Source organism: Panicum virgatum, chromosome 3K, assembly GCF_016808335.1.
Source record: "Panicum virgatum strain AP13 chromosome 3K, P.virgatum_v5, whole genome shotgun sequence".
In the NCBI taxonomy this organism is placed as follows: Eukaryota; Viridiplantae; Streptophyta; class Magnoliopsida; order Poales; family Poaceae; genus Panicum; species Panicum virgatum.
The window spans coordinates 6,086,599-6,112,085 of NC_053138.1; the positions used below are offsets into that span (position 1 = coordinate 6,086,599).

General features: G+C 48.6%; 3 protein-coding genes across 4 annotated transcripts; 1 reads left to right on the forward strand and 2 right to left on the reverse strand.

The window, feature by feature from the left end:
• Positions 1 to 697: 697 nt before the first annotated feature.
• Positions 698 to 7,128, reverse strand: LOC120697087 (ATP-dependent DNA helicase DDX11-like). The gene is made up of 10 exons (XM_039980222.1): positions 6,896 to 7,128; positions 6,250 to 6,795; positions 6,081 to 6,163; positions 5,534 to 5,887; positions 5,177 to 5,431; positions 4,863 to 5,105; positions 4,555 to 4,776; positions 3,374 to 3,935; positions 3,029 to 3,298; positions 698 to 1,406 (listed from the first exon to the last, which is right to left on the reverse strand). The coding sequence occupies exons 1-9, from the start codon at positions 7,038 to 7,040 to the stop codon at positions 3,093 to 3,095; spliced, it is 2,616 nt and encodes an 871-aa protein (XP_039836156.1). The 5' UTR covers positions 7,041 to 7,128; the 3' UTR covers positions 698 to 1,406; positions 3,029 to 3,092.
• On the forward strand, positions 902 to 1,525 carry LOC120697088 (prolamin PPROL 17D-like). The gene has a single exon (XM_039980223.1). The coding sequence runs from the start codon at positions 979 to 981 to the stop codon at positions 1,408 to 1,410; it is 432 nt and encodes a 143-aa protein (XP_039836157.1). The 5' UTR covers positions 902 to 978; the 3' UTR covers positions 1,411 to 1,525.
• A 6,099-nt stretch (positions 7,129 to 13,227) lies between the features above and the next one.
• Positions 13,228 to 21,289, reverse strand: LOC120697089 (S-type anion channel SLAH2-like). 2 transcript variants are annotated; one of them, XM_039980224.1, is made up of 3 exons: positions 21,152 to 21,289; positions 15,500 to 15,747; positions 13,228 to 15,347 (listed from the first exon to the last, which is right to left on the reverse strand). In XM_039980224.1, the coding sequence occupies exons 2-3, from the start codon at positions 15,713 to 15,715 to the stop codon at positions 13,620 to 13,622; spliced, it is 1,944 nt and encodes a 647-aa protein (XP_039836158.1). In that variant the 5' UTR covers positions 15,716 to 15,747; positions 21,152 to 21,289; the 3' UTR covers positions 13,228 to 13,619. The 2 variants fall into 2 exon arrangements, with proteins under 2 accessions (XP_039836158.1, XP_039836159.1); XM_039980225.1 differs by lacking the exon at positions 21,152 to 21,289 and adding an exon at positions 15,917 to 16,164.
• Positions 21,290 to 25,487: the final 4,198 nt, after the last annotated feature.

The following is a 25,487-nucleotide window of genomic DNA, read 5'->3' on the forward strand; positions in this document are numbered from 1 at the left end:
TCGATCATTTTCATTTTTAATTATTAATTACTATAGTTATAGTCTAGTCATAATGATCCTCCTACTTTCAGCCATTCCCATTCGCCTCAACGTATAAATGATATTCCTGTCTCAGTTTCAGTTATTTATGTGCATGGTGAACTAAGCCTCCTATTTATACCATACCATACCATACCATGAAATGCATTATTTACACTTCATTTTCCCTCATCCATGGCATGATTAATCAGTGAGATGGCAACTACGTTTGTAATTGCAACCATTGCATGGTAAAATGATGTAGTGGTTTGCCACCTAACCAGCCACATGTTAACGAGCATACTTGATAATTTGTTTGCTGATATTCTTGTGGATATGGTGAATATGGAGATAATTCAACTAATGAATTATTCTTGAACTTAGAAAGCATCTCTTTAACTTGAAAATTTATGAGATTTGTTGAAATCTTGGCTCAGTAACATAGAATGCAACGCTCAAAATGTAGAGGGACAAGTTTTGGCGAGTCATGTCAAGCTATACCTATGCTACTGCGATCTATCTCAACAGCTTATGGAACATTACAAATTTAGTTTTCTGAAAGGAAAGAAAAACCATGGGGTACAGAACAGCTCTCGCGCGTAAAGGGAACCATAGAAGCCATAGCAAGCTATCTAATCAGAAGCATCTCGACAAGTTAAGTACAGTGATGCCATTCAGATGTGGTGTAAAGTAACTTTTATAAGCACTTAAGTGCACCTCTATCCCCAGCTAATGCAGCATGCCAAATGTTCAGTTTCAGAAGCATCCAAACACGATGACTCCCCACGCACAGACTTACCAACGTAGCAAAGCAAATGCAGAAGCAAGCCCAGAATGCATTCGGCGTGTCTTCACAATTATAAATAACCCTCTTACACGCACTTCCCTATCAACACCAACCAACAATTTCTTCACAGTTCATCGACACCAAACGATAGCACAAAGATAGCAGCAGCCAGCATGAAGATCTTCCTCGTGCTCACTCTCCTCGCTCTAGCTGCGAGCACCACCTCTGCGCAGGGCTTGGAGCCGCAGGAGCAACCAGGCTACTACGGAAGCCTGCACCCGTGCGGCGAGCTCCTCAGGCAGAAGTGTCCCATGGCAACGGGATGGCCCTTCCTCCGGCCACCGATGTGGTACCCGAGCAGATGCCTGGCGATGCGGCAGGAGTGCTGCCTCCGGATCAGGCAGGTGGAGCCCCCACATCGGTGCCAGGAGGTATGCAGCCTGGTTGAGGCTGTAGTACAGCAGATGCTGCTGCAAGGCTCGGAGTATTATGAACTTCAGAGGGCTGCTCTGGGTGCCAAGAACCTGCCGGCCATGTGCGGAGTTTCACTGCCAAGTTACTGCACCACTCCGTGTGCCATCACTGGTGGTGGTGCCTGCTGCTGAAGAATCATAGAACAAGTAATAAAGTGTCGCACATCATCATGTATGGCCAATGGAATACAATAATATTAGTTCAATAAACTCTGGTTCTGGCTGGCCCCTCCCCAGTCTTCACTGTGGCACACTCGCATATCCCAGTTGCTCAGTTTCTTATGGTTAGATGGTAGCCCACCATAAAAGATTAATCGGTTGTAATGAATGTTCTTCATAAGACTTTTAGCTTACCAATCTAATGCATATATTGAAGTATTATTAGCCAACAAGATCCCTTCTTAAGTACTTCCAGTGGGGTACTCAACGTGCTCCATGTTTCATGCGAAGTTTGACATTGAAGTTTCAAGCAAGTCTCAGACAGGTTTCAGGTTAAGTTCAAGTCCAAAAGTGTTTCAGGAAGGTTTCACATTTTCAGACCAAGTTTCAGCAAAAGTTTTTAAGGGCTTCAAACAGATTTCAACAATTTCAACTTACCTAGAAGGAAAACTGCAGTTCTATTCAAATATACTGAACAGTTTTCTAAAATACTCAAAATATGAAATGCAGAAGTTATAAGGGTTTGTTGTGCAAGATAAGGATGTCCTAGTACGGCAATAATGCAATAATGAGATAATTCGTAGTCGAATCCTTCAGAAAGAACAATAAATTGGAAATTTGGCGCATTTCCTCTTCAATAAATTAGATAGCTGAAAATTGCAACGTGTTTTTTTGTTTCACTCTATTCCTCTTTCTATTTGGAAAAAAAAATCAAACAGAAAGATAGCAGAACTAATAAAGTTGCATACATAGCGATCACTTGCCTAGATTGTTGATTTCAAGAATTTATCCATGTAATCAGGATTTGCAGGGATCAAAATAGCATTTGAGTATTCTGCCCCACTTCAAAAATATGCCATCATATTAGTAGAGTAACACATGAATTCCAATTGTCCTGCATCAGTAAAATGAGTATTTTTAGATTTACACTATCATGTCAGAGAATTGAAAAACGATGAGCACTTAAACAGACAATAAGCTGACTGAATAATTATATTTGTTATTTTGTTCTACAGTATTTAAAAAACTCGGCCGGGTGGGGAAAGACCGCCCCACCGGTATTAAGCTAAGAAGAAGCCTCGGCTTCCCCGACCGAGAAAATCCCCGAACCCCAGCCCTGCCCTGACACTGGGAACCGTAACCCCTGGGAATTGCCTAGGCCATACACAGTCCTCAGGCCGACCTGGGCCGGCTCTTAACCAGTGCTTTGGCACACGGGACCGGCGAGAGGATTTTTTTAACTACAGCCTGAAATTCGCTCCCAGGGGGATTCGAACTCAGGACCTGTGGAGTGCCGCTCGAGTATCTTAACCGCTAGGCTAAGCACCCTTTGGCGTTCTACAGTATTTAACAAAAGAAATATGGATCTAACCGTCCTTCAGTGCAAGCAGAATTGTCAAAATAATTCTGTACATAAATTATCCATAGAATGATCATTTATTTTGTTCAGAATAACATTATTGTGTAACCATGATACAGGATCACAGGTTCAGGCTTAAACCTTGCTCATAAGAAGGCAGCATATATAAGGATACTGGATACACAAACACAACACTACAATTTAAAAACATCTGAAGAGGAATACACAAACCTGCATGTGTTTGCTTGCATTGCATCAACTGTGGCAATGCTTGCTTCTTGTTTTCTACAGCATATCAACGCTTTTGTTTATTAAATTTGAAGAACTGATGCAACAGTCTATGGACTTCACCATAATTTTTTGCACAAGAGAGTCGTGCTTTTATCCATTGAGGAAGCTTATCAGTTGGGCTGGAATAACTCTTGCTTGATGAAGTCTGTGCATAACGAGAGTCAACCAAAAGCATTGCAGCATAATCGTTTATGTGCCTGATCGCTCTGCCTGCAATTGTTTATCATATAAGAAAGTATACCAACAGTGAATAAGCATCACAAATGCTTAAGTGAAGCAGCTTACCAATAGATTGATTCACAGCTTTCATGCACAGGTTCTCATAATACTCTCTTCCACCTTTAGTGCACTTCCGTAATATATTGTAACCAGGCTGAAGTTCACATTCATCATCATATTTTCTCCCTGAGGCCTTATCATCTCCAACCAAAAATGAGCTAGAAATAGTTTCGATATGCTTTATCGTCTCTATCAGCTCAACATCAGATGGACTTGGATAAGGCAAGCCAACCATTATTACACAACGACCCATCCCATCGCTGAAGTTTATGCCTTCAGAAATCTTACCACCAACGACGGCTAATAAAAGTGCCCCATTTATGCCTGTGTCTTGGGAATTTTTACATGATTGAATTGTCTCCTTGTATTTGTTGAGGACAGCCTCAACATCAGCACTGTTCCTTGGTTCTCTGAAAACATGTTTCTTTTTACAAATCTTGGAAATTGTTCCTGCAGTAGTCCATGCATCATATACACGCCTTTCATAATCATAAGAAGAAAAAAACATAACAACTCCCTCAGCCACAACTGTTACAATATTGCAGATGAAACGTCCAAGCTCTTCAATCTGTGAACACAAGAAAATAATGAGCACAAATGATAAAGTGCATTCAAGTAGAACATCCAAGCTCTTCAATCTGTGAACACAAGAAAATGAGCACAAATGATAAAGTGCATTCAAGTAGAACATATTGCACAAGGATCAGGGACAAAGCAACAAAAGAAACTGCAGATTAACTGCAGTACAGTGCTTAACAATTTCAGGGGAAAAAAAAGAATTTTGCTGTTATAGAGAAGGGTAGATGGATGAAATCATGCACTCATATAGTAATTACATTTAAAAAAAACAAAGAAATGAAGGGATAAACAAGGACTTATGCAAGTGCTTTCAACAAAGATTAACACTACAAGATAATGAAACAAAAAGAAACACAGATATACAGAAACAACTTGTAAATACATGTTGCAGCAGAGTTTATATTATCCTTGATTGCTAACAATAGACAAGTTGATTAAGGGAGGGTACATGTTTACTACTGTCAATTAAATATTCTTAAATTGATGCTTATTGGAAAGAAGATCCTCTGCAAAATAAATAAATATATAATTCATATTTCACAATGTATGCTAGATTGGCAGAAGCTAATGGGGTAGGGGATGTTATATATGAGATAGAAAGTGCAAACCATGGAAGGAGAGCTCCTTGAATTGTAGCTGAAATCAAATGCCATGCCTGAGGGTCCACGTGTAACAGCTATTGGAAGAATACTCTCAGGAGGAACAATATGGTTGCACGTAAAGAATTTTATATCAGCTGGTGGTAAGCTTGGACACAAGCGTAGCCTAGTTTCTTCAATAGGCTGGAGGGTTCCACCAGCCAGGATAACAGCATAAGCATCCTGAGTGACCTGCAACAGGTAAGGAATAGAACTCATAAGTAGCTACAGCATATCCTTTCAGCAACACAAAATGTCAAGGTGTAGTGCATTAGTACCTCTGAAAATATTTTTTCCGCACAAAGCATCACAAATTTAAGATATGCTTCTTCAGGTTGTCCACTGAGCTTTTGCTTTGCAACAATGATTCTTCCATCATCATTGCTGTTCATAAGGGAGCGTAGAAAGTCAACCAATGCCTGAAAACATGCTATACTGCTTCCTTCATCATGTTCCTGCTGGAGATCAAACTGATTTACACCATCTTGGATGCTAGTTGTCTTATTGGCATATCCACTAACCTGAGAAAACAGCAATCAGATGACAAGGGCATTGGGCAATTGAATGGGTACATTGTGGTAGAATTCTTCACCTTGTGAATTATATTGCTTTCTTTTACATACTGACAAAGTTTCACTATATTTATGTTATCGATGTCAAGGGAAAACAAGAATTGGTTTATGGTCATAGAAGACATAGTGCTGGCACCATCTTGATTGTTGATCAAAACTCGTAGGAAAGACCTTGTTAAAACTGTCAAGGTCTGGATGTATCGTCGATTCCCAGCTCCCAAAACATCGTGAAATCTATTAAGGTATGTATCGAGGTGGGAAAGAACTGCCTTCAACTACAATCCAAAGGAAATTAATATCAGGAAACAAATTTTGCAAAGTAAGAATCAGATGATGAAGTTTGTTTGCTGAAAATATGAATGAAAGTTGGGAGTGACCTGAGAAGATGTAATCTTTGAATTGTACATGTTGGTCAGAGAATCAGCTAAGTTGTGAGCCTCATCTATGATGACAACACTGTTCTTCAGATTAAGGCCAAGCGATTCTCTAGCAGACTTCAGCAATAAAGATTGATAAGGAAGGACTACAAGGTCAGCTGAGCGGACCATGTCTCGTGAACCATAGTAGGGGCATGTTCCAATCTTCCTTCCTATCCGCGCCAAATCCTCGATGTCTAATGCACCTTGGTCTGACACTTTGCTCCTGAACTCTTTCTGTAGGCTTCTATTTCTTAACATTGGGCACCCACAAGAGTTCTTTGCTTGGCGTGCCTTTCTTTTATCATCCTCAACCTACATATTCATGGCCATCAAATGAATACTAATCAACAAGTTCAATATTGCATCAGATTTGTTAGTGTCGCCTAAGCATGGACGTCGGTAAACAATAATTATATTTCGCCACTGAGGTCAAACGTGTCAGGAAAGGGCTCGAGATAAGAAATAGTGCAGACTGCAGATAAAGAATGAATCGAGATCACCGGACCTTAGTTTTGCTGCTCTTCTTGTTCTTCTGCAGTTCCAAGCACCTCTCATTAATCCGGTTTGCACTGCCAAGCTTCAGAACATCTGCAGGCGAACACATGACGCACCAACTGACACACACAGAACCACCTCCTAAAAGGGAAAACAGCAATTTAAACAGATCCCCTTACCCTTGTTGATGCACAAGTTCTTCCTGGACCCCAAGGACACCGTCCTGATCCTCCCCGCAAACTCCGTCCTCTTGAGCTCCCCAATGAACTGCGACAGCTGCGAGTGCGTGCGGCTCGTGAAGTAAACCTTGGGCGTCACCTCCTCCTCCTCTTCCTCATCCGACTCGCCCTCGCTGCTGCTGCTACTGCCGCAATGTGCACGCTTCCCCACCCCGCGCATCGCGCCGTCTTCGCCGTCGCTCTCAAACTCCTCCGGCAGGAACTCCCCATCGTCGTCGCCGGCGCCTTGCTCCCCATACCCGCCGGGTTTGCCCGAACCGGCCGTTTTCCTCATCGCCGGAGGCTTGGTCTTCTTCTTCTTCTTCTTCGTGACCTCCTTCTCCGGCGGCAGCGGCGTGAAATCCCGCATCCAGTCGGGCTCGTCGTCGTCCTCCCCGGGGGCAGCGCCGCCGCCGGGGTGGGCCGGCGCCGTAGCGGCGGCGGCGGCGCGGCGGTCGAGGAGCCACTGGAGCGCGCTGCAGATGATGCTGAGCGTCTTGCCGGTGCCTGCGGGGTCACCAAAAGGAGAGGCCGATAATCCGTTAGGGTTTAGCAGACTGCGGCGCGGAGGGAGGGAGGATGGAGGATGCGGCAGTCGGCGACTGACCGGTGGGGCTCTCGAGGAGGGCGAGGGCGCCGGGGCCGGAGGAGAGGGCGCCGTAGAGGAACGACATGAATTCCGACTGGATCGGGTACGGCGCGAACGGGAACGCCGGGAATTCCTTCCGCGGCGGCGGAGGCGGCGGCGGCATTTCGGCGAGCTCGCGGCGGGCGCGGGAGACGGCAGGTGCTTCTGGGGGTTTTCCCGCGCGGCCGCCCGATGATGGCGGGCTGCTAGGATGTTGAGACGAGGTGGGCTGAATTGGACTGGACTAGCTTTGGGCCTAGCCTATTTGTATCGATGGGCGGTTTTTTCTTTTTTATATTTAAAAAAATTAAAATTTCAAAAATATATGTCCGTTTTGGAAAATTTCAAAAATATACCCCGGTCGCCCTATGGGGGCGACAGGGCTCAAATGTAATTTTTTTTCTTCAAATTTGCAACGAAGTCCCTGAAGAAAAAAAGAGGGCCTGTCGCCCCCCCAACGGGCGACAGACCCCTGTTGCCCACCCCAGGGGCGACAGGGGCCTGTCGCCCGTTGGGGGGGCGACAGGGTCCCTCCCCCCTATTTTAAACCCTGGCCACCATTCGCCGCCATTCCCTTTGTCATTTGAGCCTAAAAATTCAGAAAAAAGAGGGTGAGGAGAAGAAAAACGGCGAAGCTCTGCCGAATTGCGTACTCCTGATCTACAGGTAACTTCCGTATGAATCCATTGATATTGTATAACAATTTAATTTAATTAGTGGATTAGTTGTATTAGATTTGGTGCTTTAGAACACTCGTTTAGTATTACAATTTCAGTACTATTATAGACTTTTTTTAAATTAATTATGAATTAGAATAGAATTATGAAAGTGCCTTATTGATATCGCAGCATAAGGCAATGGCTGCCTCAAATTGTGGAGGATTTTCATGGACCGAAGAAAAATCTAGTATAATACTTGATATCATGACCCATCTTGTTATCAGTAAGAAGTTGGATCCGTTAGCGGATGGTACGATAGAGATAGTGTTGTCCAAAGTAGTAGAGTTTAAAAATTTCACATTATTTCGAGGTATTATGACGCAAGATGTAAAGGGACACCTGATAGAACGTCGGAAGATATACATGAGAGTATGTGAACTAGCGAATCATTCTAATATCATTGGATTCTTACAAAGTTCTTGTAAGATATGGATGCGGCCAGAGGTGTATGAGATGCACATTAAGGTAACTCTCATTCAGTTGTAATCCCGTCCGTCATTTCGAATCCATATTTATGAAATAGTAATATTGTTTTTTAATTATATACTAAGATTACCTCGAGGACACGGAGTTGATTAACAAAACGATACCAAATTTCCGTAAATTGGTATGTATCTTCGGTGGTGGACTTATGCCGCAAACTAGACGAAGGAGGCGGATAAGATCTTCGGGTGATAGTACTTGGCCTGCGCAAGAACAGATGCCCGGAAGTTCGTCAAGTAATGTTGCACCACCTGCAGCATAAACTTGTGTTAACTGGGATGATGACATGGATGACTTCATGCCCCCCAAACCATGGCCTCCAACACATGATGTTCCTCCCCTTGTACATGAACCTAGAATCAGAAAGGAGACAAAGGGAAAGGCAAGAGGTTCGTCAAGTCATGTTGCACCACTTGCAGCACAAACTTGTGCTAACTGGGATGATGACATGGATGACTTCATGCCCCCCAAACCATGGCCTCCAACACATGATGTTCATCCCCCTGTACATGAACCTAGAATCAGAAAAGGGAGAAAGGGAAAGCCAAGAGGTTCGTCGAGCCATACTACACCATCTGCAGCACCACCATCTGTCAACTGGAATGACGACCTAGATGATTTCATGCCATGATCTATAACATATGATGTTCATCGGTTTAAAATGTATTCGCATTTAGTATTGTTAATGTTGTATTATGCTTGTATGTATGTCTCGTACCAAACTTGCATTCACTGGACATGTACATAATGTCGAGTTTGAATCGTACTTAGTCGTAATGGAGCATCGAAGTATAAACATACCATCTATTAATTGTAATGGAAAATACGAGAGTGATCAGAGGCGAACGTTGAAGTGTATAAATAAGCGGTCCACAGCTGGGTGTCGGACCCTCTTAGGCCTCTGCTGGGCACGGACATGGCCCTCGGAGCTTTTAATGTCACTAGAATATTAAAAAGCACACATGTAATTAATGTAACGATAAGAAATAAGAACTAAGAAATGCATTACGTAATGTGAACCACCAAATTTTACATCATAATACAACGATAATGAAACACACATCACACATGCAGTGGCATGTCAGAATCCGTTGCAAACTACGGTAAACAGATTCCGGACTAACCTAACATGCCTTAGGTAATTTAAAAAAAACAGAACAAACACAATGATGCAGCATGTCACTAGCACTAGGGTAGTCCTAGTAGCCGTACCCCCACGTAGCAAACTGCGTTGAGCCTTCTCCGCAGTATCCACCCATTGCAGGTGGTGCAGGCGGTGGTGCCGGAGGCGCATGGCCCTTCTTCTTATGACAAGGGCAGTTGCAGTAAGGAATAGTGCATGGTTCATCCTGTGAACCGGCTGTATTGCTTGTATCATCAACTTCGTCGTCTTTGTTACCCTCGCTCACTTCCTCATAATGGTTTACCTTACATTCCAGATCAAAGATCTTTATCTGGAGGTACTCGATGAACTCCTAAACAGAACCAATTGGTGCAGGATCTACCCACCTAGTAAAACCACAGTTTTCTGGAGCATCGGAAGACTGTAAAACAAATTACATGTAAGGTGTCTCATTGAATATAAAGAAATGAAACAACCGAGTATTACCCATGCGTGTGGACATTTAAAGAAATGCCGACCGCCATTCATCCCGTCGGTGCACATCTGCACTAAGCAGTCCTCACCATGTCTGCATTTTGGCCACGGTTCTCTACGGTTATCGTATTGTCGAAGAGGAGTTTCATTGGTAAATTCACTCTTGTGCTGTGGCGGAAACTCAAACACTGGTTCCGGAAAGGAATCAGGTCCAAGAGGCCCCTCCCATATTATGGGGTCTCCCTTTCTTCCCCCTTTTTCTTTCCCAAAATCATAGTAATTCTTCCTGCTAGACCCACCTCCAAATATTGGGTATACAATGAGGTTTGATGTTTGAGTTGTGCTGGGAGTTCACAAACTTGGGAGTATTTATAGGCGCACAAAGGTCTGATACCCGGAGTGTGGAGTGTAAATGCACCTAAAAAACCTACATGACAACACAGTGAAGAGGCTAGCTGACCTAACACTGAAAAGGCTAGATTCGATTCTCGAAATGACTACTCGATGCATCTCTGTGCATGCAGACTCACAGCACTGCATTACTGCCGCTCGGTCGATCGCGCCTAGATGCCGCCTTCCCCACTACACGCCACAGACCTTCGCTGTAGAATGACAGGTCCGTCGTCCTCGCCAGAGAGACTGCTTTGAAGGTGAGCTGGTATGGTTGCCGTGTTGTCACATCTTTTTGAAATGTTGGAAGAGCACTGCTATTGGGTTGTCGTCTTTTGTCACGTATGTCTGGGCAAAGAATGCGACATTTGAGAAACCCGTGATCGCCGTGCTGAGCAGTGGCAACCTGTGATCTCGTACTCGCAGCTAGATACACTATGGTTCCTATTTTGAGCTATTCGAGCTTTTTAGCAGCAGACCCTGATGTATTTCTTAGTTCTTAATTCCTATCGTTATATTAATGTGTGTTTTTTAGTATTCTAGTGTCATGAAAAGCTCCGAAAATATTAAGGAAAAGTTCAAAGATTTCATAGACTCCCGGCTACAACTGCAAATTAATGGTAAAGACTACAACACACAGAGTTAAGCTCTCAACTTAAAACATAAACAACTAATTGCAGTGGCATGTGCACGCGACAAGATAATTTCTTGTTACATCTAAACATACCATGCCTTATGGAATGTAAAATGCCGGGATTACATGGTACTACTCTACTGAGTGCACCTAGGATATTTGTCCTTCCTAATTGCTTCGAGCCCGGCTTCCTTCGCACGGCGTGCCCTCTCTCGCTTTCTCTCCCTGTCAGCTTCACGTTCGGCCGCCGCCTTACGATCCACCTCCTCCATCCTCTTGTGGATCTCTTCTTGCTCTTTGTTGCGCTTCTCCTCTTGCTGTTCCTCGTGCTTCATTCGGCGCCAACGTTCTGCAGCCCATCTTTCTTTTTGTTCCACAATGTCCTTTGCCTGCTGCGACTGCTCGGTGTTGAACCACTGCATAAAATCACAAAGTGGCGGAGGAGACTTTGTCCAACACAAGTTAGAATCATAACTCAATGTTAGGTCATATAGAAAAATAGCGTATGTTGTCCTGCTGCCTTGGCCCGGTCTTTGCCATATCGCTTAGGTGAATCATATTCGTAGTTCTCACACATAAAGAACCTCATGTCGTAGTCATCTCCTAAAACCTCAGATTGCATGAACTTGCATAACGAACCGCAGAAGCACATTGGCACATCAATTCCTTTGGGTACGGTGGCTTTACACTTGCTCCACGGAATGTAGGTTGATCCTGACGAAGACTTTGGCGCTATAGTGTGGTGCGCCAAATAACAAACAATAATTTAAGCAATGCACATATCGTATACCAAATCGATGCGTGAAAATATATGTACTGTTATAATTCTATTGTCTTATACTGCAATATCAATAAGGTACTATCATAATTCTATTCTAATGTATAATTATTTTATTTGAAAAAGTCTGTAATAGTACTCAAATTGTAATACTAAACCAGTGTTCTAAAGCACCAAATCTAATTCAGCTAATCTGCTAATTAAATTAAATTGTTATACAATATCAACGAATTTATACAAAAGTTACTGGTAGATCACAAGTGCGGAATTCGGCAGAGCTTCGCCGCTTCCCTTCTTCTCACCCCTCTCTTTTTCCTGGATTTTTTTTTGGATTTTTTGAGGTCAAATGAGAGGAGGGAATGAGGGGGAGGCCTTATATAGGCGGCCTGACCCGGTCGCCCGGGGGGGGGGCGACAGGCCCCCCCTGTCACCCTCAGGAGGGGCGACCGGCCCCCCTGGCGCCTATAGGCTAGGCCCACTGGTTGGTCGCCCCTGGGGTGGGCGACAGGGGCCTGTCGCCCGTTGGGGGGGGGGGCGACAGGCTCCCCTCTTTTTTTTTTCTCCAGGGACTTCGTTGCAAATTTGAAGAAAAAAAATTACAATTGAGCCCTGTCGCCCTCCATAGGGCGACCGGGGTATATTTTTGAATTTTTCCAAAACGGACATATATTTTTAAAATTTTAATTTTTTTAAATATAAAAAAGAAAAAACCGCTATCGATGGGCCAATGGAAATTCGACAAAATTTCTACTTCCAAACTTGCTTTCGTTGCCCAACATCGGTAGGATCCCACATGGAGAAAATCTTTTTGTGCCTAGTATGAGGATTTTTGGGGGGTAAAAAAGTAGTAAAAAGGTATCATCAGAGAGCGTACTCGATTTCCCATTCTGCAAATGGAATTAATTTTCATGGTCATTTTGCAATGAATCTAAGGAACTCGTCATTTTCCACGTGCATGATTTCTCAACTCTATTTAATTTTTAAAAATGTCACATGTGCATCTTTTGTGGCAACCCTTGCGAAACAGCACTCAAACCGGTCATATGTCTCATAGGCTGACTTGTACACCACACACCATCTTTTATTTTTCTTTTTGCCCAATGTAATTTATTAGAAATTTAGAAGTAGTGTCACGGTTACAAATTTTCTTGGACTAAAACCTGGTTGGAGGTACAACATGTCCGCTGAGATCGGACCTGATGAAATTTGACAATATGGCTGTAAATATAGTGTTCTGTGCAATTCATTGGGATTGTGGTTGGTTGTGATGTGGGCCAAAACCAGGCATGGTGGTCCACGTAGCAGTAACAGGCCCACAGTACTTGCCTCTCAGTCCTCATTCATTTCAGTTTCCTCCTTTATCCTAATTTCTTCTCTCTTTTCTTGAAACTAGCATCCCAATTTCTCAATTCGTAATGCCAGTCCCAATGCAGGCTCCACTCGTAGAGTCTTAAGCCTCAAAGACTTCATCACAAGAAACTATATTTCCCAATACAAAGTGTGTAATAGTAGTCTCTATACATAACATCATTTACTGTTTTTCTTCCATCACAAGATCCATGGACTCCATGCCCCATCCACAATGCAAGTCTCCCTGTTTTTTTTGGTATTGAAGGGCGCGTAGACTTGAGATTTTATCTAGAAACCAAGTTTTGTTTTTTCATTCTCTCTTCAATAATTAGGGTGCCACATCAGCAAAAATGCTATAAATAGAGGACTATAAATATACTTAGACTCATAGTAAAGTTTGGGTTGGGCCTGCCCTAATGCTAAAGTGGAATCGACACGGCAAAAAAAAGCATAATTTCCACGACAATTACCAATCCACAAGACGCAATCCACATTGTACATGTAGTCTTACTGAGTACTCTACTAAATTACTAATAACTGCAACCATATACTAGTATCGATCAAAAGCTCCTTCTCCTCCCTTTATACACCACCACCATCACCAAGCTAGCACCAATCCAAGCCGGAGGAATCGCGTCCTTCCCCCACGGACCCCACGCATGGCGTACGTACGTGGAGGTCGGCGACTACTCCTTGAGCTCCGGCGGCGCCGCCCCATGAGGATTCAGGTTCAGGCAAGCCATATATATGGATCACTGCGCGCCGCCGCCGGCCTCGATGTCGTTGCTCTTGGTGCTGCCGTCCTCGCCCTGGCTCTCGTGCAGCTCCATGATGGGCTTCATCTTGCGCTCCGTGATGGCGATGGAGATGTCGTTGGGGAAGAGGTTCCGGAGCACGAAGGCGTGCACGAGCGTGGTGGCGAAGAGCGCCGCCACCGTGAGCACGGCGACGGCGGACAGCGCGACGCAGAGCGCCTTGGTGAAGGTGTTGTCCACCTCCGAGGAGTAGCGGATGGACGCGATGGCGGCGCCGGTCATGGGGAAGGTGTAGGCCCACCACGCCAGCGAGAAGCGGAAGCCGCGGAAGAAGTTGATGCGCACCGCCAGCGACGCGTACAAGAACATGGCGATGAAGTAGGCCACCCGGGCGCCGTACCCGAACTCGCCCGTGATCCTGGCCCACGCCATGGACGCCACGCTCGGCGCCGCCACGAAGAGGAAGAACACCGGGTGGAGCTCTTTGGGCAGCGTCTCGTTGGTGGGGAGCCGCTGGTACAGCGTCACGAAGAGCACACTGTAGTGCGCCAGCCCCACGGCGAAGAAGAAGACGGGGCCCTCGCGGAGCCCCATGGAGGCGCCCAGCAGCGCGCCCACGAAGTTGCCCACCACGGACAGGTGGTTGGACGGGTTGGCCACCCGGGACAGCCGCCGCTGCCCGCCGGACATCCACTGCCCGTAGATCTTGAGCTCCAGCACCAGCACGGGCGCCATCAGCGCGTACCAGAGCCACCGCGGCAGCTCCGACGCCACCGACGGCGGCACGCCGATGGCCAGGAACAGGCACGCGATCCACGGCGCGAAGAAGAAGTTGACGCGGATCGGGTGGTAGTACTCGCGCCGCACCGCCTCGAAGAAGAAGGCCACCTTGAGCGCGTACACGGCCGTGACGGCGCACATGAGCGCCACGGAGATGCACCACAGCACCAGGTTCGCCCGGGCGCCCACGTGCAGGAACGTCGTGGGCGCCGACGTGGCGATCGTCTTCCACAGGATCGCCTGGCTGCTCACGCCCAGGCAGATGCCGAACGCCGACACGGGGAACCGGAGCAGGAACGGCCACTTCTTGTCCGACGGCAGCACCAGCTCCTCGGACGACTTGAGCTTGTCCAGCTCGGGGCCCTCCAGCGCCGCGAAGAAGCGGTCCACCTTGGGCATGGACGTGCAGCGGCTGGCCGTCGTGATGGCGTCCTCGCCGTCCTCCTCGTGCGCCTCCGTCGGCGCGCCCGTCAGCTGGGTCAGCTGCCGCTCCAGCTTCCCGGAGAAGGTCTTGAACGAGTCGTAGGGCTTGTCCCGGCTCATGGCCCTGCTGCTGCCGGCGCGGCCCGCCCGGGCGCGCGCCGGCTGCCCGCCGGGGATGGGCTGCGACCGGAACACCACCTTGTCCGGCTGGTGCGCGAACCGGACGCTCCCTGCAGCTCCCTGCTGCTTGTCCTGCGGCTGCGCACCCGGCGTCGACGGCTGCGCCTCGCCGCGCGCCGCGGCGTTCGCCATGGCCTGCCGCCGCAGCCCGTCCGGGTCGCCCCCGGCGCCCGCGCCGCTCGCCACCGCCGCGGGGATGGCCGGCGCGCCGAAGCCGCTCGGCGACACGGGGAAGCTGATGGACAGCGGCTGCATCGAGCGGTAGCCCGGCGCCTGGAACGGCGATTCCAGCGGCGGGAGCACCACCTCGCTGCGGCGCGTCACGCGCTCCATCGGCGGCACCTGCATTATTTATTAGCCGCGAGCGAGCACGCGGAGATGATCATCAGTACGGTACCTCCATGTTCGCCGTGAACGAACGGCGGCGCGTGAGGAGCTCGATCGGAGCCTCGGAGGAAGGTAGGTATAGCCTTATAGGTAGGTGCTCCACTCACCCCGGGGCGGGACGCCTTCTTGGGGCTGGGCTGCGGGCGCGGGCTCGGCGCGGCGGCGTCCTGGTGGCGCGGGCTCGGCGTGGCGGCGCCCGGGTGGCGCGGGTTCGGCGTCGGGGTGACGTCGAATCCGGGCAGGTTGGAGACCTCGACGTCGGCGAGAAGCGGCGGCACGGCGCGGGGCGTGGTGCCGTTGCTGTTGCCGTTGGCCCCCTCCATGGCTCACTCCGCCGACTGAGAGCGAGAGAGACCTGCGCGGCGCAAATTGATCTTGCAAGTGAGCACACCAGCTGGGAACTCAACTTATATAAACAGAGGAACAGTGAGGCCACAGCAGAGAAAGCAAAAGAAAAAAGGCAGCTAAAAAAAGTCGTCGCCCAACTGCTGGGAGCAAAGATCAACAGAGGAACCATGTGAGACCTTACAAGTGTCGACGCGCCCCAGCTGGACTACGAAAAAAACCTGATGGTCAGATTTGGCAGGACGCTACGACAAGCAGGAGATGGAGAAGTCTGGACGGTTCCTGCGAGTTGCTGGGCAGACAGGAGACGACGATCGACCTATCTATCGCAACACCAGCAGAACACTTCCGATGAAGAAAAGGTTGTCGATCGAGGACGCTGTGCAGGGCAAAGGCGTTGGGCCCTTTTTAAATGGCCAGTAGCTGCTGACTGGTTGCATTGGTTGGCAGGCAGTGGCGCCAGCATCGGAAAGAAAAGGCCCCCAGATGAGGTAAGCGAGCGGATCGGAGGAGCCTGCTGATTTTGCTGAACTGCAACGGATTTGCGCGCGTCACCCGGCTGCCAGAAGTGGGCACGCGCAACAGCAAATCGGGGGTTCCGTTTCTTCTGTTGCGTGGCGGGCACACACCGTGTCATACCAAGGGGGCCAAGCTTGGCAGCCGGGCGGCACCCTGCAACGTAACCGACCGATGGCCTTAGCTAACGTTGGAGCGTAGAGGAACTCGTAACAGACAGACTCGTTCCTGGAAATTCAGACACGGGGGCGCCGAGGTGCATGCCAAGGGCGTGACAAGAAAAATGTCGGCAGCAATCGGTTTTGCTTGTGCTCCTTTCAGGCAGAATTTGGCGTTGTCGCGGCAACCAAATCCAAACGAAAAGGAGCGCTTTTATGACGATGGATGGACCAATGATCCGAGTACCACGCCACACCGTCTAACAATTCCGCCAACTCAGAGGCGTGGCCACGCATGGCTGGAGAGTGCTGCGTGAAATCTACTCCCCCCGTGCCAAAAGAATGCAACTCTCGCTCTCGAAAAAATTAAATATTTTCAAATTTGACTAAATTTATATAAATTAATATTAATATTTATATTATAAAATAAATATTATTATTATATACGGCAATGCTATTCTACACCCTTGGTGTAAGATGTTATTCTACACTCACCTTTAATTACTAGTAAAAATAATCATCAAAATACTGGACTAAATCTATCAGTAATAGCTCGCTCTTGTTCAGTAATCATCAAAATACTAGACTAAATTTATCAAAGTTTAGGGACCTAGATAGACGATTTGAGAGTTTAGAGACTCAGATAAAATCTCGGAACAAGTTTGGGGACCCGTGGTACAATTTACTCTACCTTAAAATTATTTAACTTCTCGGGAAAGGAGAGTTGAATTCTTTTAGATATAGTACGAAGCGAGTACCCAACAATGACGACACCGCTGGCTCGCGTTGGCATCGTATTGGTGGCGTATGAACAGTGAGGTCCTGGAGGCCGTGAAGAACTGAAGATTGACGACTGTACGGTGGCGGAGCGCACCAGGTGTGCATGCAGACATCAAATCCAAGGGGCCCTGCCCCTGTCACTACTATGCTACAGTGCGCAGCAGGACCTATAGATTGAAAACGGCGGCGAGGCGTGCGCCGTCGTCCGGACGCGACCAACCGCGCGCTAGCGCTAGCGCTAGCTGGACACGAACGGGGGGGGGGGGGGGGGGGGGGGGGGCCGTCGCCGTCACCGAAATCTCGCCGGAGCAGCGGTAGGTCCACGTACGCCGCCGTGACCGGGGCGCGCCGAGAGGGGGCGCAGCGCAGGCTACAACTGGTGGTGTACGGATCTGACGGTCGGGTGTGTTGTGCCCTTGCGCAAAAGCTAGGATTTTTAATCATGGTTAGCCGGAGCAAGCGCGTCGATCGGTCAGCCTCGGCCGCCAATGCAATCAACGGAGGCGGCACGTAATCCACGCCGTAATCCTCGGCCTCGCTCGCCGCGCAAGGTCCAGCCAATCACACGCTCGCGCGCGTTCGGCGCGTCGCGGTCGGACGCCGGCGGCGGCGTCGTGCGACCGCGACCCAGGGGTACTGCGCCGAGTGGCGAGTAGCAGAATATAATTAACTGATTGATCATCAATTAACTAATCGGCGAGCCAGCGGGGGTATAATAATAAGAAGAACAAGTAATATAATCCAGCGAGATGAGATGGGTCATCGTAACCTGCAGGTGGGAGGATCGGGAGGGAGATGCCGACGGCGGCGGTGGCGGCCGGCACCACGCGACGGCTCTGCCTCTGCCTCTGCTTCTGCCTGCAGGGTGTGTGTGTGTGTGTGGGATACGCCGCCGAGGTGGCGCTGGCGCGCGGCGCCGCTGGCTCGCCGCCGGGAGATGAGCAGCACGCAGCTAGCGCAAGCCACCACGGCCGGGCAGGTCCCACCACGCGGTTCCGTAACCTAATAACGGGAGGGGGCGCCTGCTGTGCTGTGCTGTGCTGTGCCTCGCTGGACGCACCGGGACGCTAGCCAGCTAAAGATGGCGGCGGCTGGGCTGGCTTCCTGTGCCTGGCCACACCGCGCGGCGCACGCGCCACCGCACCCCGGGACTCCCGGCCCGCCGCGTCGCCTTGCCGTGTCGCGCAACTGTTCCTGCGCTGGCGGCCCGGGCCGGCCGTGTAAGCTGCAGCGGCGATGATCTTGCTGGTCCCCAACCCGGCCTGACAGCTCAGGTCCGACTGATCTTACTTGGAAGGAATCGATGCAGAGGAGAAGATAAAGCCGGACACGGCGGAGGAACTTGCAAGCGAGCCGCATGCAGGTGACCAAAACCAAACGGCCGGATCGGACTGAGAAGCCGCAGCAGAGCCATGTGGTAGGGGCAGCAAGGATCGCCGGAGATCTCGTTCGGCGTCGGGGTGTGTCGTCGGATTCGGATCCGCCCACTGGCAGGCAGTGGCTGCGTGGCTGGGTTGGTCGAGGCAGCCGATTGTGACTGACGTGGAATCACATGCAAGTCCCTCCTTCCATCATCATCATCAGAAAACACCGCGACGCTATGCAAAACAGCTTGGTTCCGTAAGGGAAAGGCGGGCCTTTTCCTTCCGGAAAATTTATTCATCACATATGCGAGCTCCTACGGTCACATCGCATACGCATTGTGCATCTTCCTAGCGAGCTCCGGTAGCCGGACTTCGGGAGGTTTGGGTTGCCGGAGGGCCAGTGGTCACAGGCAGCTTTAGAAGAGGGGGGTTGCGGGCTTGACATACGGTGGGCTAGGGACAGAGCAGGGCTGCGACCTTCACTTGTGGTGGGGGCAGCACCGGGCCATGGGATCCAGCCGCGGTATCTGCCGGAGACCGGAGAGATGATCGGCGGCGGGGGCGAGTCTCTTTCTCTCTTGTGCGACTGCTCCTTTCGTAGCAACGGCGACCTCAGCCACTAGTAGCTACCAGTTCAACAAGAGTAGCTTACTGAGTTACTCTCCTCTTGAAATCCTAGGAATTTTACTGGAACCGTCGATCTACAATCTCTCGCGATATTTAGCCAAAACTAGATTTCCATCAGGGCGTGTGGGTTTGCTTCCTGCTTGCTTGTGCGTCTGACTAAAATAGTTCTAATTTTTTTCTGTTTATTACCAGTTTGTTTGCTTTCAGAGCATCAATGATCAATCTTTGGTTTCCTTATATTAAAAAAAATGATCAAGCTTTGGTGCGCACCAGGCACGCGATGCGTGATCGATCGGTGGTGTACTTGCTACAGCCATGTGGCATGTGGCATTGTCCAGGGAATCCTATTCCCCATCTCTTGGATCCTTTTTTTTTCCTTGCTCTGATAGGTAGTCCGAGTGCTTCCTCTGCGCCAGCGGCCACCGCAGAATTACTCTCGCCACATTCCACGGCCGAATGATGCAAACATGCATGATGTGTGCTAGCTAGTAAGCTCCACATCACATGTCGTTACTGTGTCCGCTCTCTTTACACTGGTGCTTGTACACTGGAGCTTTATTCAGTGGGCAATAATGCAATGCCCCATGGCAGCGATGGCTACTCTGTTCTTCTTTCTTTTCCCCCTTACAGAAAACAGGGTACCGTAAAGCTTGTGATGAAGAAAAAGTTGTGGCCAATGTTTAGAAAGGAAAGACTCGGTTAGCCAGTGAGCTCTTAGGCTGGGTGACCCTCAAACTGAACAATGACTAGCTAGTAGCGTAAACGTAACAAAGCAACCTAGTACTCTTTCGTGCGATTCAATTTTACGTTTCTATGATCTTCGTTAATTGGATTCATCCGGAAGGGGTCGTAGGACTGACTCGGACAAAGCACAACCCAGTTGTTGAAGTCGAGTATGACCTTCTATCCAATCGAAAGAAGGAGCAAAGGCTTTTCAGTAAAGTATATGTTTTTTTAGTGGCCCTTGCATTCCAATTTCAAAGTACCGTTTGACCAAAGAAAAAGCCTCTTCCTGACACGATTGATTTGTCCTTGAGGATCCGCCATTAACTCTCTCATACCTACTAATTGGTGTATCTAAGATGCATTTCCTCTGGCTCATTAAAAAGACATTAGATAGATAGGACTTCCCTATTAGAACAGACTGTTCGAAGGAAGGGATCTCCTGTTCTTCCATCAAATATTCTGCTTTTTCCCGGGTACTCGGGTTCAAATACCCATGGACTTTTTGTTTGTTTACTAGCTTCGTATAATTTCGAAAACAAAACTTTTCTTGAAGCCTCTTGCTCATATCTCTCATCATGTGTTTGGTCAGTTTTTTGAGCAAGAATCACAAAGAATTAGGATTCTTGATCCCTCTCAATCTCTCTTTCAATTCATGATAGCCCCGCTCCGTTGTTATCCGCTACATTCAAAAGGGTTAACCTGCCTTGTTTTGAGAAGCGGGGAGGTAGTTTTGTCAAGCTCGCTGCCCCCCCTCCCCCACTCTTCGCCTTTCACCTAAGCTGCAGGAAAGGCCAGAAACGAATCGAGCTCCGTCTGATCTCCCAGAAGCGCTTGGATTTTTATGTTTAAGGTCCCATATGTGATTATCTAGGAGGTCAGTACCTAATTTAAGACTCTGGTTTACTTCCAAGAAGATAGGAGCGGGACCATTGGACCAAGTAAGTACAGCGCTAACGTTATGTGTTCCTCTGTCCATGTTCAAGGGAGATATTCTCCTCAACGACGTGACCTTGTTCCACTTAACTGCTAGGACAGTAGCAACATGTCCCCATGATGGAATCGATGCTGTCACCCTCAGCAGGATGTACTCCGTAGCAAACAGCAGAGAACCAGAGGAACGCAGTTGAGGTAGCAGCAGCAGCAAAATAAAGTATAGTAACAAAGAAACTTCCAGAAAACAAGACATCCAAAACAAGTTTATGCTGAGAGATTAGATGGGGGAGAGCAAGGTTGACGGGGTCACCTGACTATCGACTGCCGAATGCCGATCCCTGCAATCTAGGGAGCAGCTACAGGACACCACCAAGCCTGAAGCAAGTGAAGTGACCACTGGGGAAGAAGACTGCTGGAGAGACACAAGAGAGTGGAGATGGGTGTGGGGTGACTGGAGTCTGGAGGTGGACGTGGGGGGCTATTTATACGGGTCTCTTGGAGCGGAGGCCTCCAGCAGTCCAGCTTCTTCCCGGCTCCTTCCCCGCAGCGCTGTTTCCACTTTTCAGGAGTTCTAGGCGGCTCAGGGCTCTGTGTGTCCCTCCGGTTGGGTTGCGAGGTTGCTTCTCCTTGTATGTGAGGGACCGAAAAGGCGACCAGAGGGGGGGTGAATGAGAGCCGATTGAAATTTTTCTCAACTCAGAAATACGACTTAATATCCTAAGTATGCACCCAACCCTAACGTCCTAGGTGAAGTACAGAGTAGCCATAAAGAAGCTACACCGACACAAAAACAACCTTCGGAAAAGCGAGACAAAATGTGGAATCAAAAACGAAAAAGCAGCGATAGAGAACGCACGGTATAACTCACCGGTTGATCCGACGTACGGATTTGAACAACGTCGGTTCAACCGATGAGACAGAGCCGGCAGCAGAGAAAAGCGAGCACCGGTTGATCCGACGTAGAGAGTAACAAAGCGTCGGTTCAACCGGCGATACTACACCGGATGATCCGACAAAATCGTTCACGAGCGTCGGTGTAGTTGTCCAGAGGAACACCAAAACGAGATGTGCTGAGCACCGGTTAAACCGATGAAAACAAAACCCTAGCGTCGGTGCAGTTGTCCAGAGAGACTGCAAAACGAATCGCACTAAGCACAGGTTGATCCGACGTTGATAAACTTCTATACGCCGGTGCAACGAGCGAAATAGCACGCAGGGATCGCTGGTGAAGCTTCACCGGTTGAACCGATGCATGTGGAACTAATGCACCGGTGCAACCAAGCAGAAAGGCCAAAAACCCTAAAAGCCAAAACTTCTACTCACCGGTTGATCCGACGATCTTGATCTCAAGCGTCGGTTCAACCGGCGATAACGAAAAACCCAGCCCGAGCAGAACTGGTGTTTCACAGCCCGCGACCTTTGGAAAACTTGACGATTGGAGGATCAAAACAAGTCCAAAGGGGCTCAAATTTTGCAGGCACGATCACAAAGATCTTGTGAACATACCCACCAAAAGAATCCATGGTTTGGGAAGAATCGAGGAATTCCCGAGCAAGAACAGGGTTTTCCTAGAGCGTGAAAAGCTTCGATTTGAAGGGACTCGTGATTCCGCGGGTTTTAGCACTAGGCTAGATGGATTAGAATCACTTCAAAGAGTCACGTGATCATCAAGAAACAACCCCTCATCTCGTGCACAAGAATCGACACGGGAAAATCGAATTTCAACTAAACAAGGCACAAGATGTATGAAATTGAAACGAATTCAAAAGCCCCGAGGGCACAAGGAGGAGAGGGCCTCCTTTCCCGATCAATTTCATACAAGAGTCTCAAAAACCATAGCCCTAAAATCCTAATCCTAGAGAAGTAGGAAGGAAGGGGGAGGAGGAGGAGGTGACGCCAGGGGGAGGGGGCGGCTCGTCTGGACGCCAGGCGTCTGGGCGCCAGGCAGAGAGGGGGGGGGGGAGAGTGGGTGAGTAGATATTTATGCCCACTAACTCTAGAACTAAAAGACTAAACTACCCCTAGACTTAACTAGACACTAGAAAGCCCGTAGGGGCAAAACCGGAAAGAGATACAAGGACTCATCCGACGGCCAAGGTTCTTTCTTCGAGTCGAAGTCTTCTCTGCGATGCCGCCGTGGGGATGAAGATCTGGTTCGCGGTTTTGGAGGGGCCGCGAAACCCGGGTAGGTGGTCGGTTTTGAGAAAACCGCCAAAACTCCACGCGAGGGAAGATGCCCGCCTCCACGCCGTGGCCCTGGACGCCGTTCCCGCCTCGGCCTTCTGACGGCCCTAGACGCCGCCCGACGCCCGTCACCTCCTCGCCCGCAGCGAGGCCCTAGACGCCGTCGACGCCCGTTCCTCCGCAATCCCGAGACCGACGCCCGTGCCTCCACAACTTGGCGTCTTCAACCGCCGTCTGCCAACTTGGTTTTGTGGCGCAAACCAAGAAACCCGCCATCCACTGGTGCTTACGCCCTCGATCCAGGAGTGGACACCACAGCTGCCACCCGGCCCAAGCTCCGGTCCCGGCTGCCCTTCCCCGCCGTCCACCGCACGGTCCATCGGCCACAGCACCTCCACTGTAGCTCTCCGTCGACACTCGACGCCCGTGTACCTGTAACCAAAGACCAAGCACATGATCACACCGCACAGTTGACAATTCACTCATCACAGCCAGGAGAAGGTACTCAACATTCCTCAATCTCCCCCTTGATGAGTGCATTGTCAACACACCACAAACGAAACAAAAACGAACTAAGAGAGAAGCAAAAACCGAGAAAAACAAGGAAGAAGGAGAACTTGAACAAGTGACAAAAGCTCGAAAGAAGCAAGAACAAGTCACTTGACCAAGCAAAGATCGATTCCCTAAGACAAGGACAACGGCTCGATGCAATCGATCAAACACAAGCATGACTCCTCAAGAATAGAGGCAGGGCTCGACACAGTCATGCCAGAAGCGGAGGAAAAATACAGGAAAACTAGGAGACAAACACGGCCGAAACTCCCCTGAAACTCCCCCTAAAATGCATTCCCCCTCACCAGTGCAACTCTCACCACATGTATGCACTCTCAAAGCCCTGTGCACAACAAGTTTTTGGTTCTCTCAAAAATCAAACAATTCTCCCCTTGTTCTATACTAAACTTCTCCCCCTTGTTGGCACATGCACACATCAAGGCTAAACAGACCTAAAACTCCCCCTGAAACTGAGACCCCCCCTGAAAATATGCTATGCAATGCAGGAGGTGTAAGTGAAAGCATTCAGGGATACAAGGATATGAGCAACATCTAGTCACAAGCATGTGTGCATCCATAAACAAGACCTGCATCTAACTCAACAGGGTATATCAAATCAGTCTAGAACTAAGCAAGTTCAGTTTAGGAGAAATAAAAGCATCACCCATGTGTAGCGAAAATGGCCTCTCATGACATATTTCAATATAATGTTTTGGTGATTGATATAGACAACACAACACTTGGACTAATATGAGTGTTAAGATGACCATTCTCAGGCTTTTAGGTTCAAGTGATGACAAAGAGAAGATAGGCGTAGCTAGGCCCGAAGGGCCGCCCCTACGGGGGTTCCGCTCTTTGGTCCAAGGGACAAGGATTGAGGCATTTTGCTATCATTAGTTAAACCGACGTAGGGCAAAATGAACTCACCGGTGCAATCACAGAGAAGGTCTGCGGGCTAGGGTTTTACACCGGATTAACCGACGCTAAAGAAATTGCATACGTCGGTGCATTGACAGATGAAGACAGAGGAAATTCTATACACCGGTTAAACCGACGTTTATATTACATTCACCGGTTGATTACGTCGGTCGATTGAAGTAGCCGTTGAAGTATAACGGATAGTTGGAAAATGCACTCACCGGTTAAACCGGTGATGACAAAAATAGGAGCATCGGTTTAACCGATGATAGCAGTTTTTGTCAGCCTTTTTCCAATGGCTAGTTTGGGGTGTGTGGGCTATATATATGCCACCCCACGGCTCATTTGATAAGGCTGGAGACCATACAAGTATACAAGAGTCAAAGATCATCTCCAACCATCTTAGAGCTTCATTGTACATCATATAGGCTTAAGCACACTTGTGAGAGTGCTTAGTGCTTGTTTAGACTTAGTTCTTGAGAGAACTAGCTTGAGAGAAAGTCTTGCTGCGGCAAGCAACTTGTGTACTCGTCGTGTGATCCTCCGACTTGGTGTGGAGCGGCAACGACACTTTGTGCGGGGAAGGAGACCCCTCTTGGTGAGAAGCTCCAATAGTGAAGACGGTGCCGTGGTGACACTTCGAGAGAGACGGTGGCGGTGGCCTTGTCTTAGTGACTTGGAGTCACTTAGCCTTTGCTTGCCGGGAGCCTTGGTGGCGAACGCAAGATGGTGATCAAGCGAAGAGACTCGACATCACACTTGTTCGTGTTGGACAAGTGGCCGTGGACGTAGGGAGGGACTTGGTGTCCTAACCGAACCACGTTAAATCGTGTGTCTTGGTGTCTTCACGGGAGTTTGCATATCCTCTCCCTTACCTCTTTACTTACCGTATTACGTTTCCGCATTTACTCTATCTTGTGTACCTTTACTTTCCTAATTAGTTTGATTAGGATTGGCTATAGGTTGCAAGTCTTTTAGGGGTAAGTAGAGAG

Excerpts from the sequence above, each read along its gene's own strand:
- LOC120697089 (XM_039980224.1), bottom strand. The coding sequence starts at position 15,715 with ATGGAGGGGGCCAACGGCAACAGCAACGGCACCACGCCCCGCGCCGTG. Across the intron at positions 15,348-15,499 it reads AGAAGGCGTCCCGCCCCGGG|GTGCCGCCGATGGAGCGCGT; the intron begins GTGAGTGGAGCA and ends TAAATAATGCAG.
- LOC120697088 (XM_039980223.1), top strand. The coding sequence starts at position 979 with ATGAAGATCTTCCTCGTGCTCACTCTCCTCGCTCTAGCTGCGAGCACC.
- LOC120697087 (XM_039980222.1), bottom strand. The coding sequence starts at position 7,040 with ATGCCGCCGCCGCCTCCGCCGCCGCGGAAGGAATTCCCGGCGTTCCCG. Across the intron at positions 6,796-6,895 it reads CCTCCTCGAGAGCCCCACCG|GCACCGGCAAGACGCTCAGC; the intron begins GTCAGTCGCCGA and ends GTGACCCCGCAG. Across the intron at positions 6,164-6,249 it reads GAACTTGTGCATCAACAAGG|ATGTTCTGAAGCTTGGCAGT; the intron begins GTAAGGGGATCT and ends GTTCGCCTGCAG.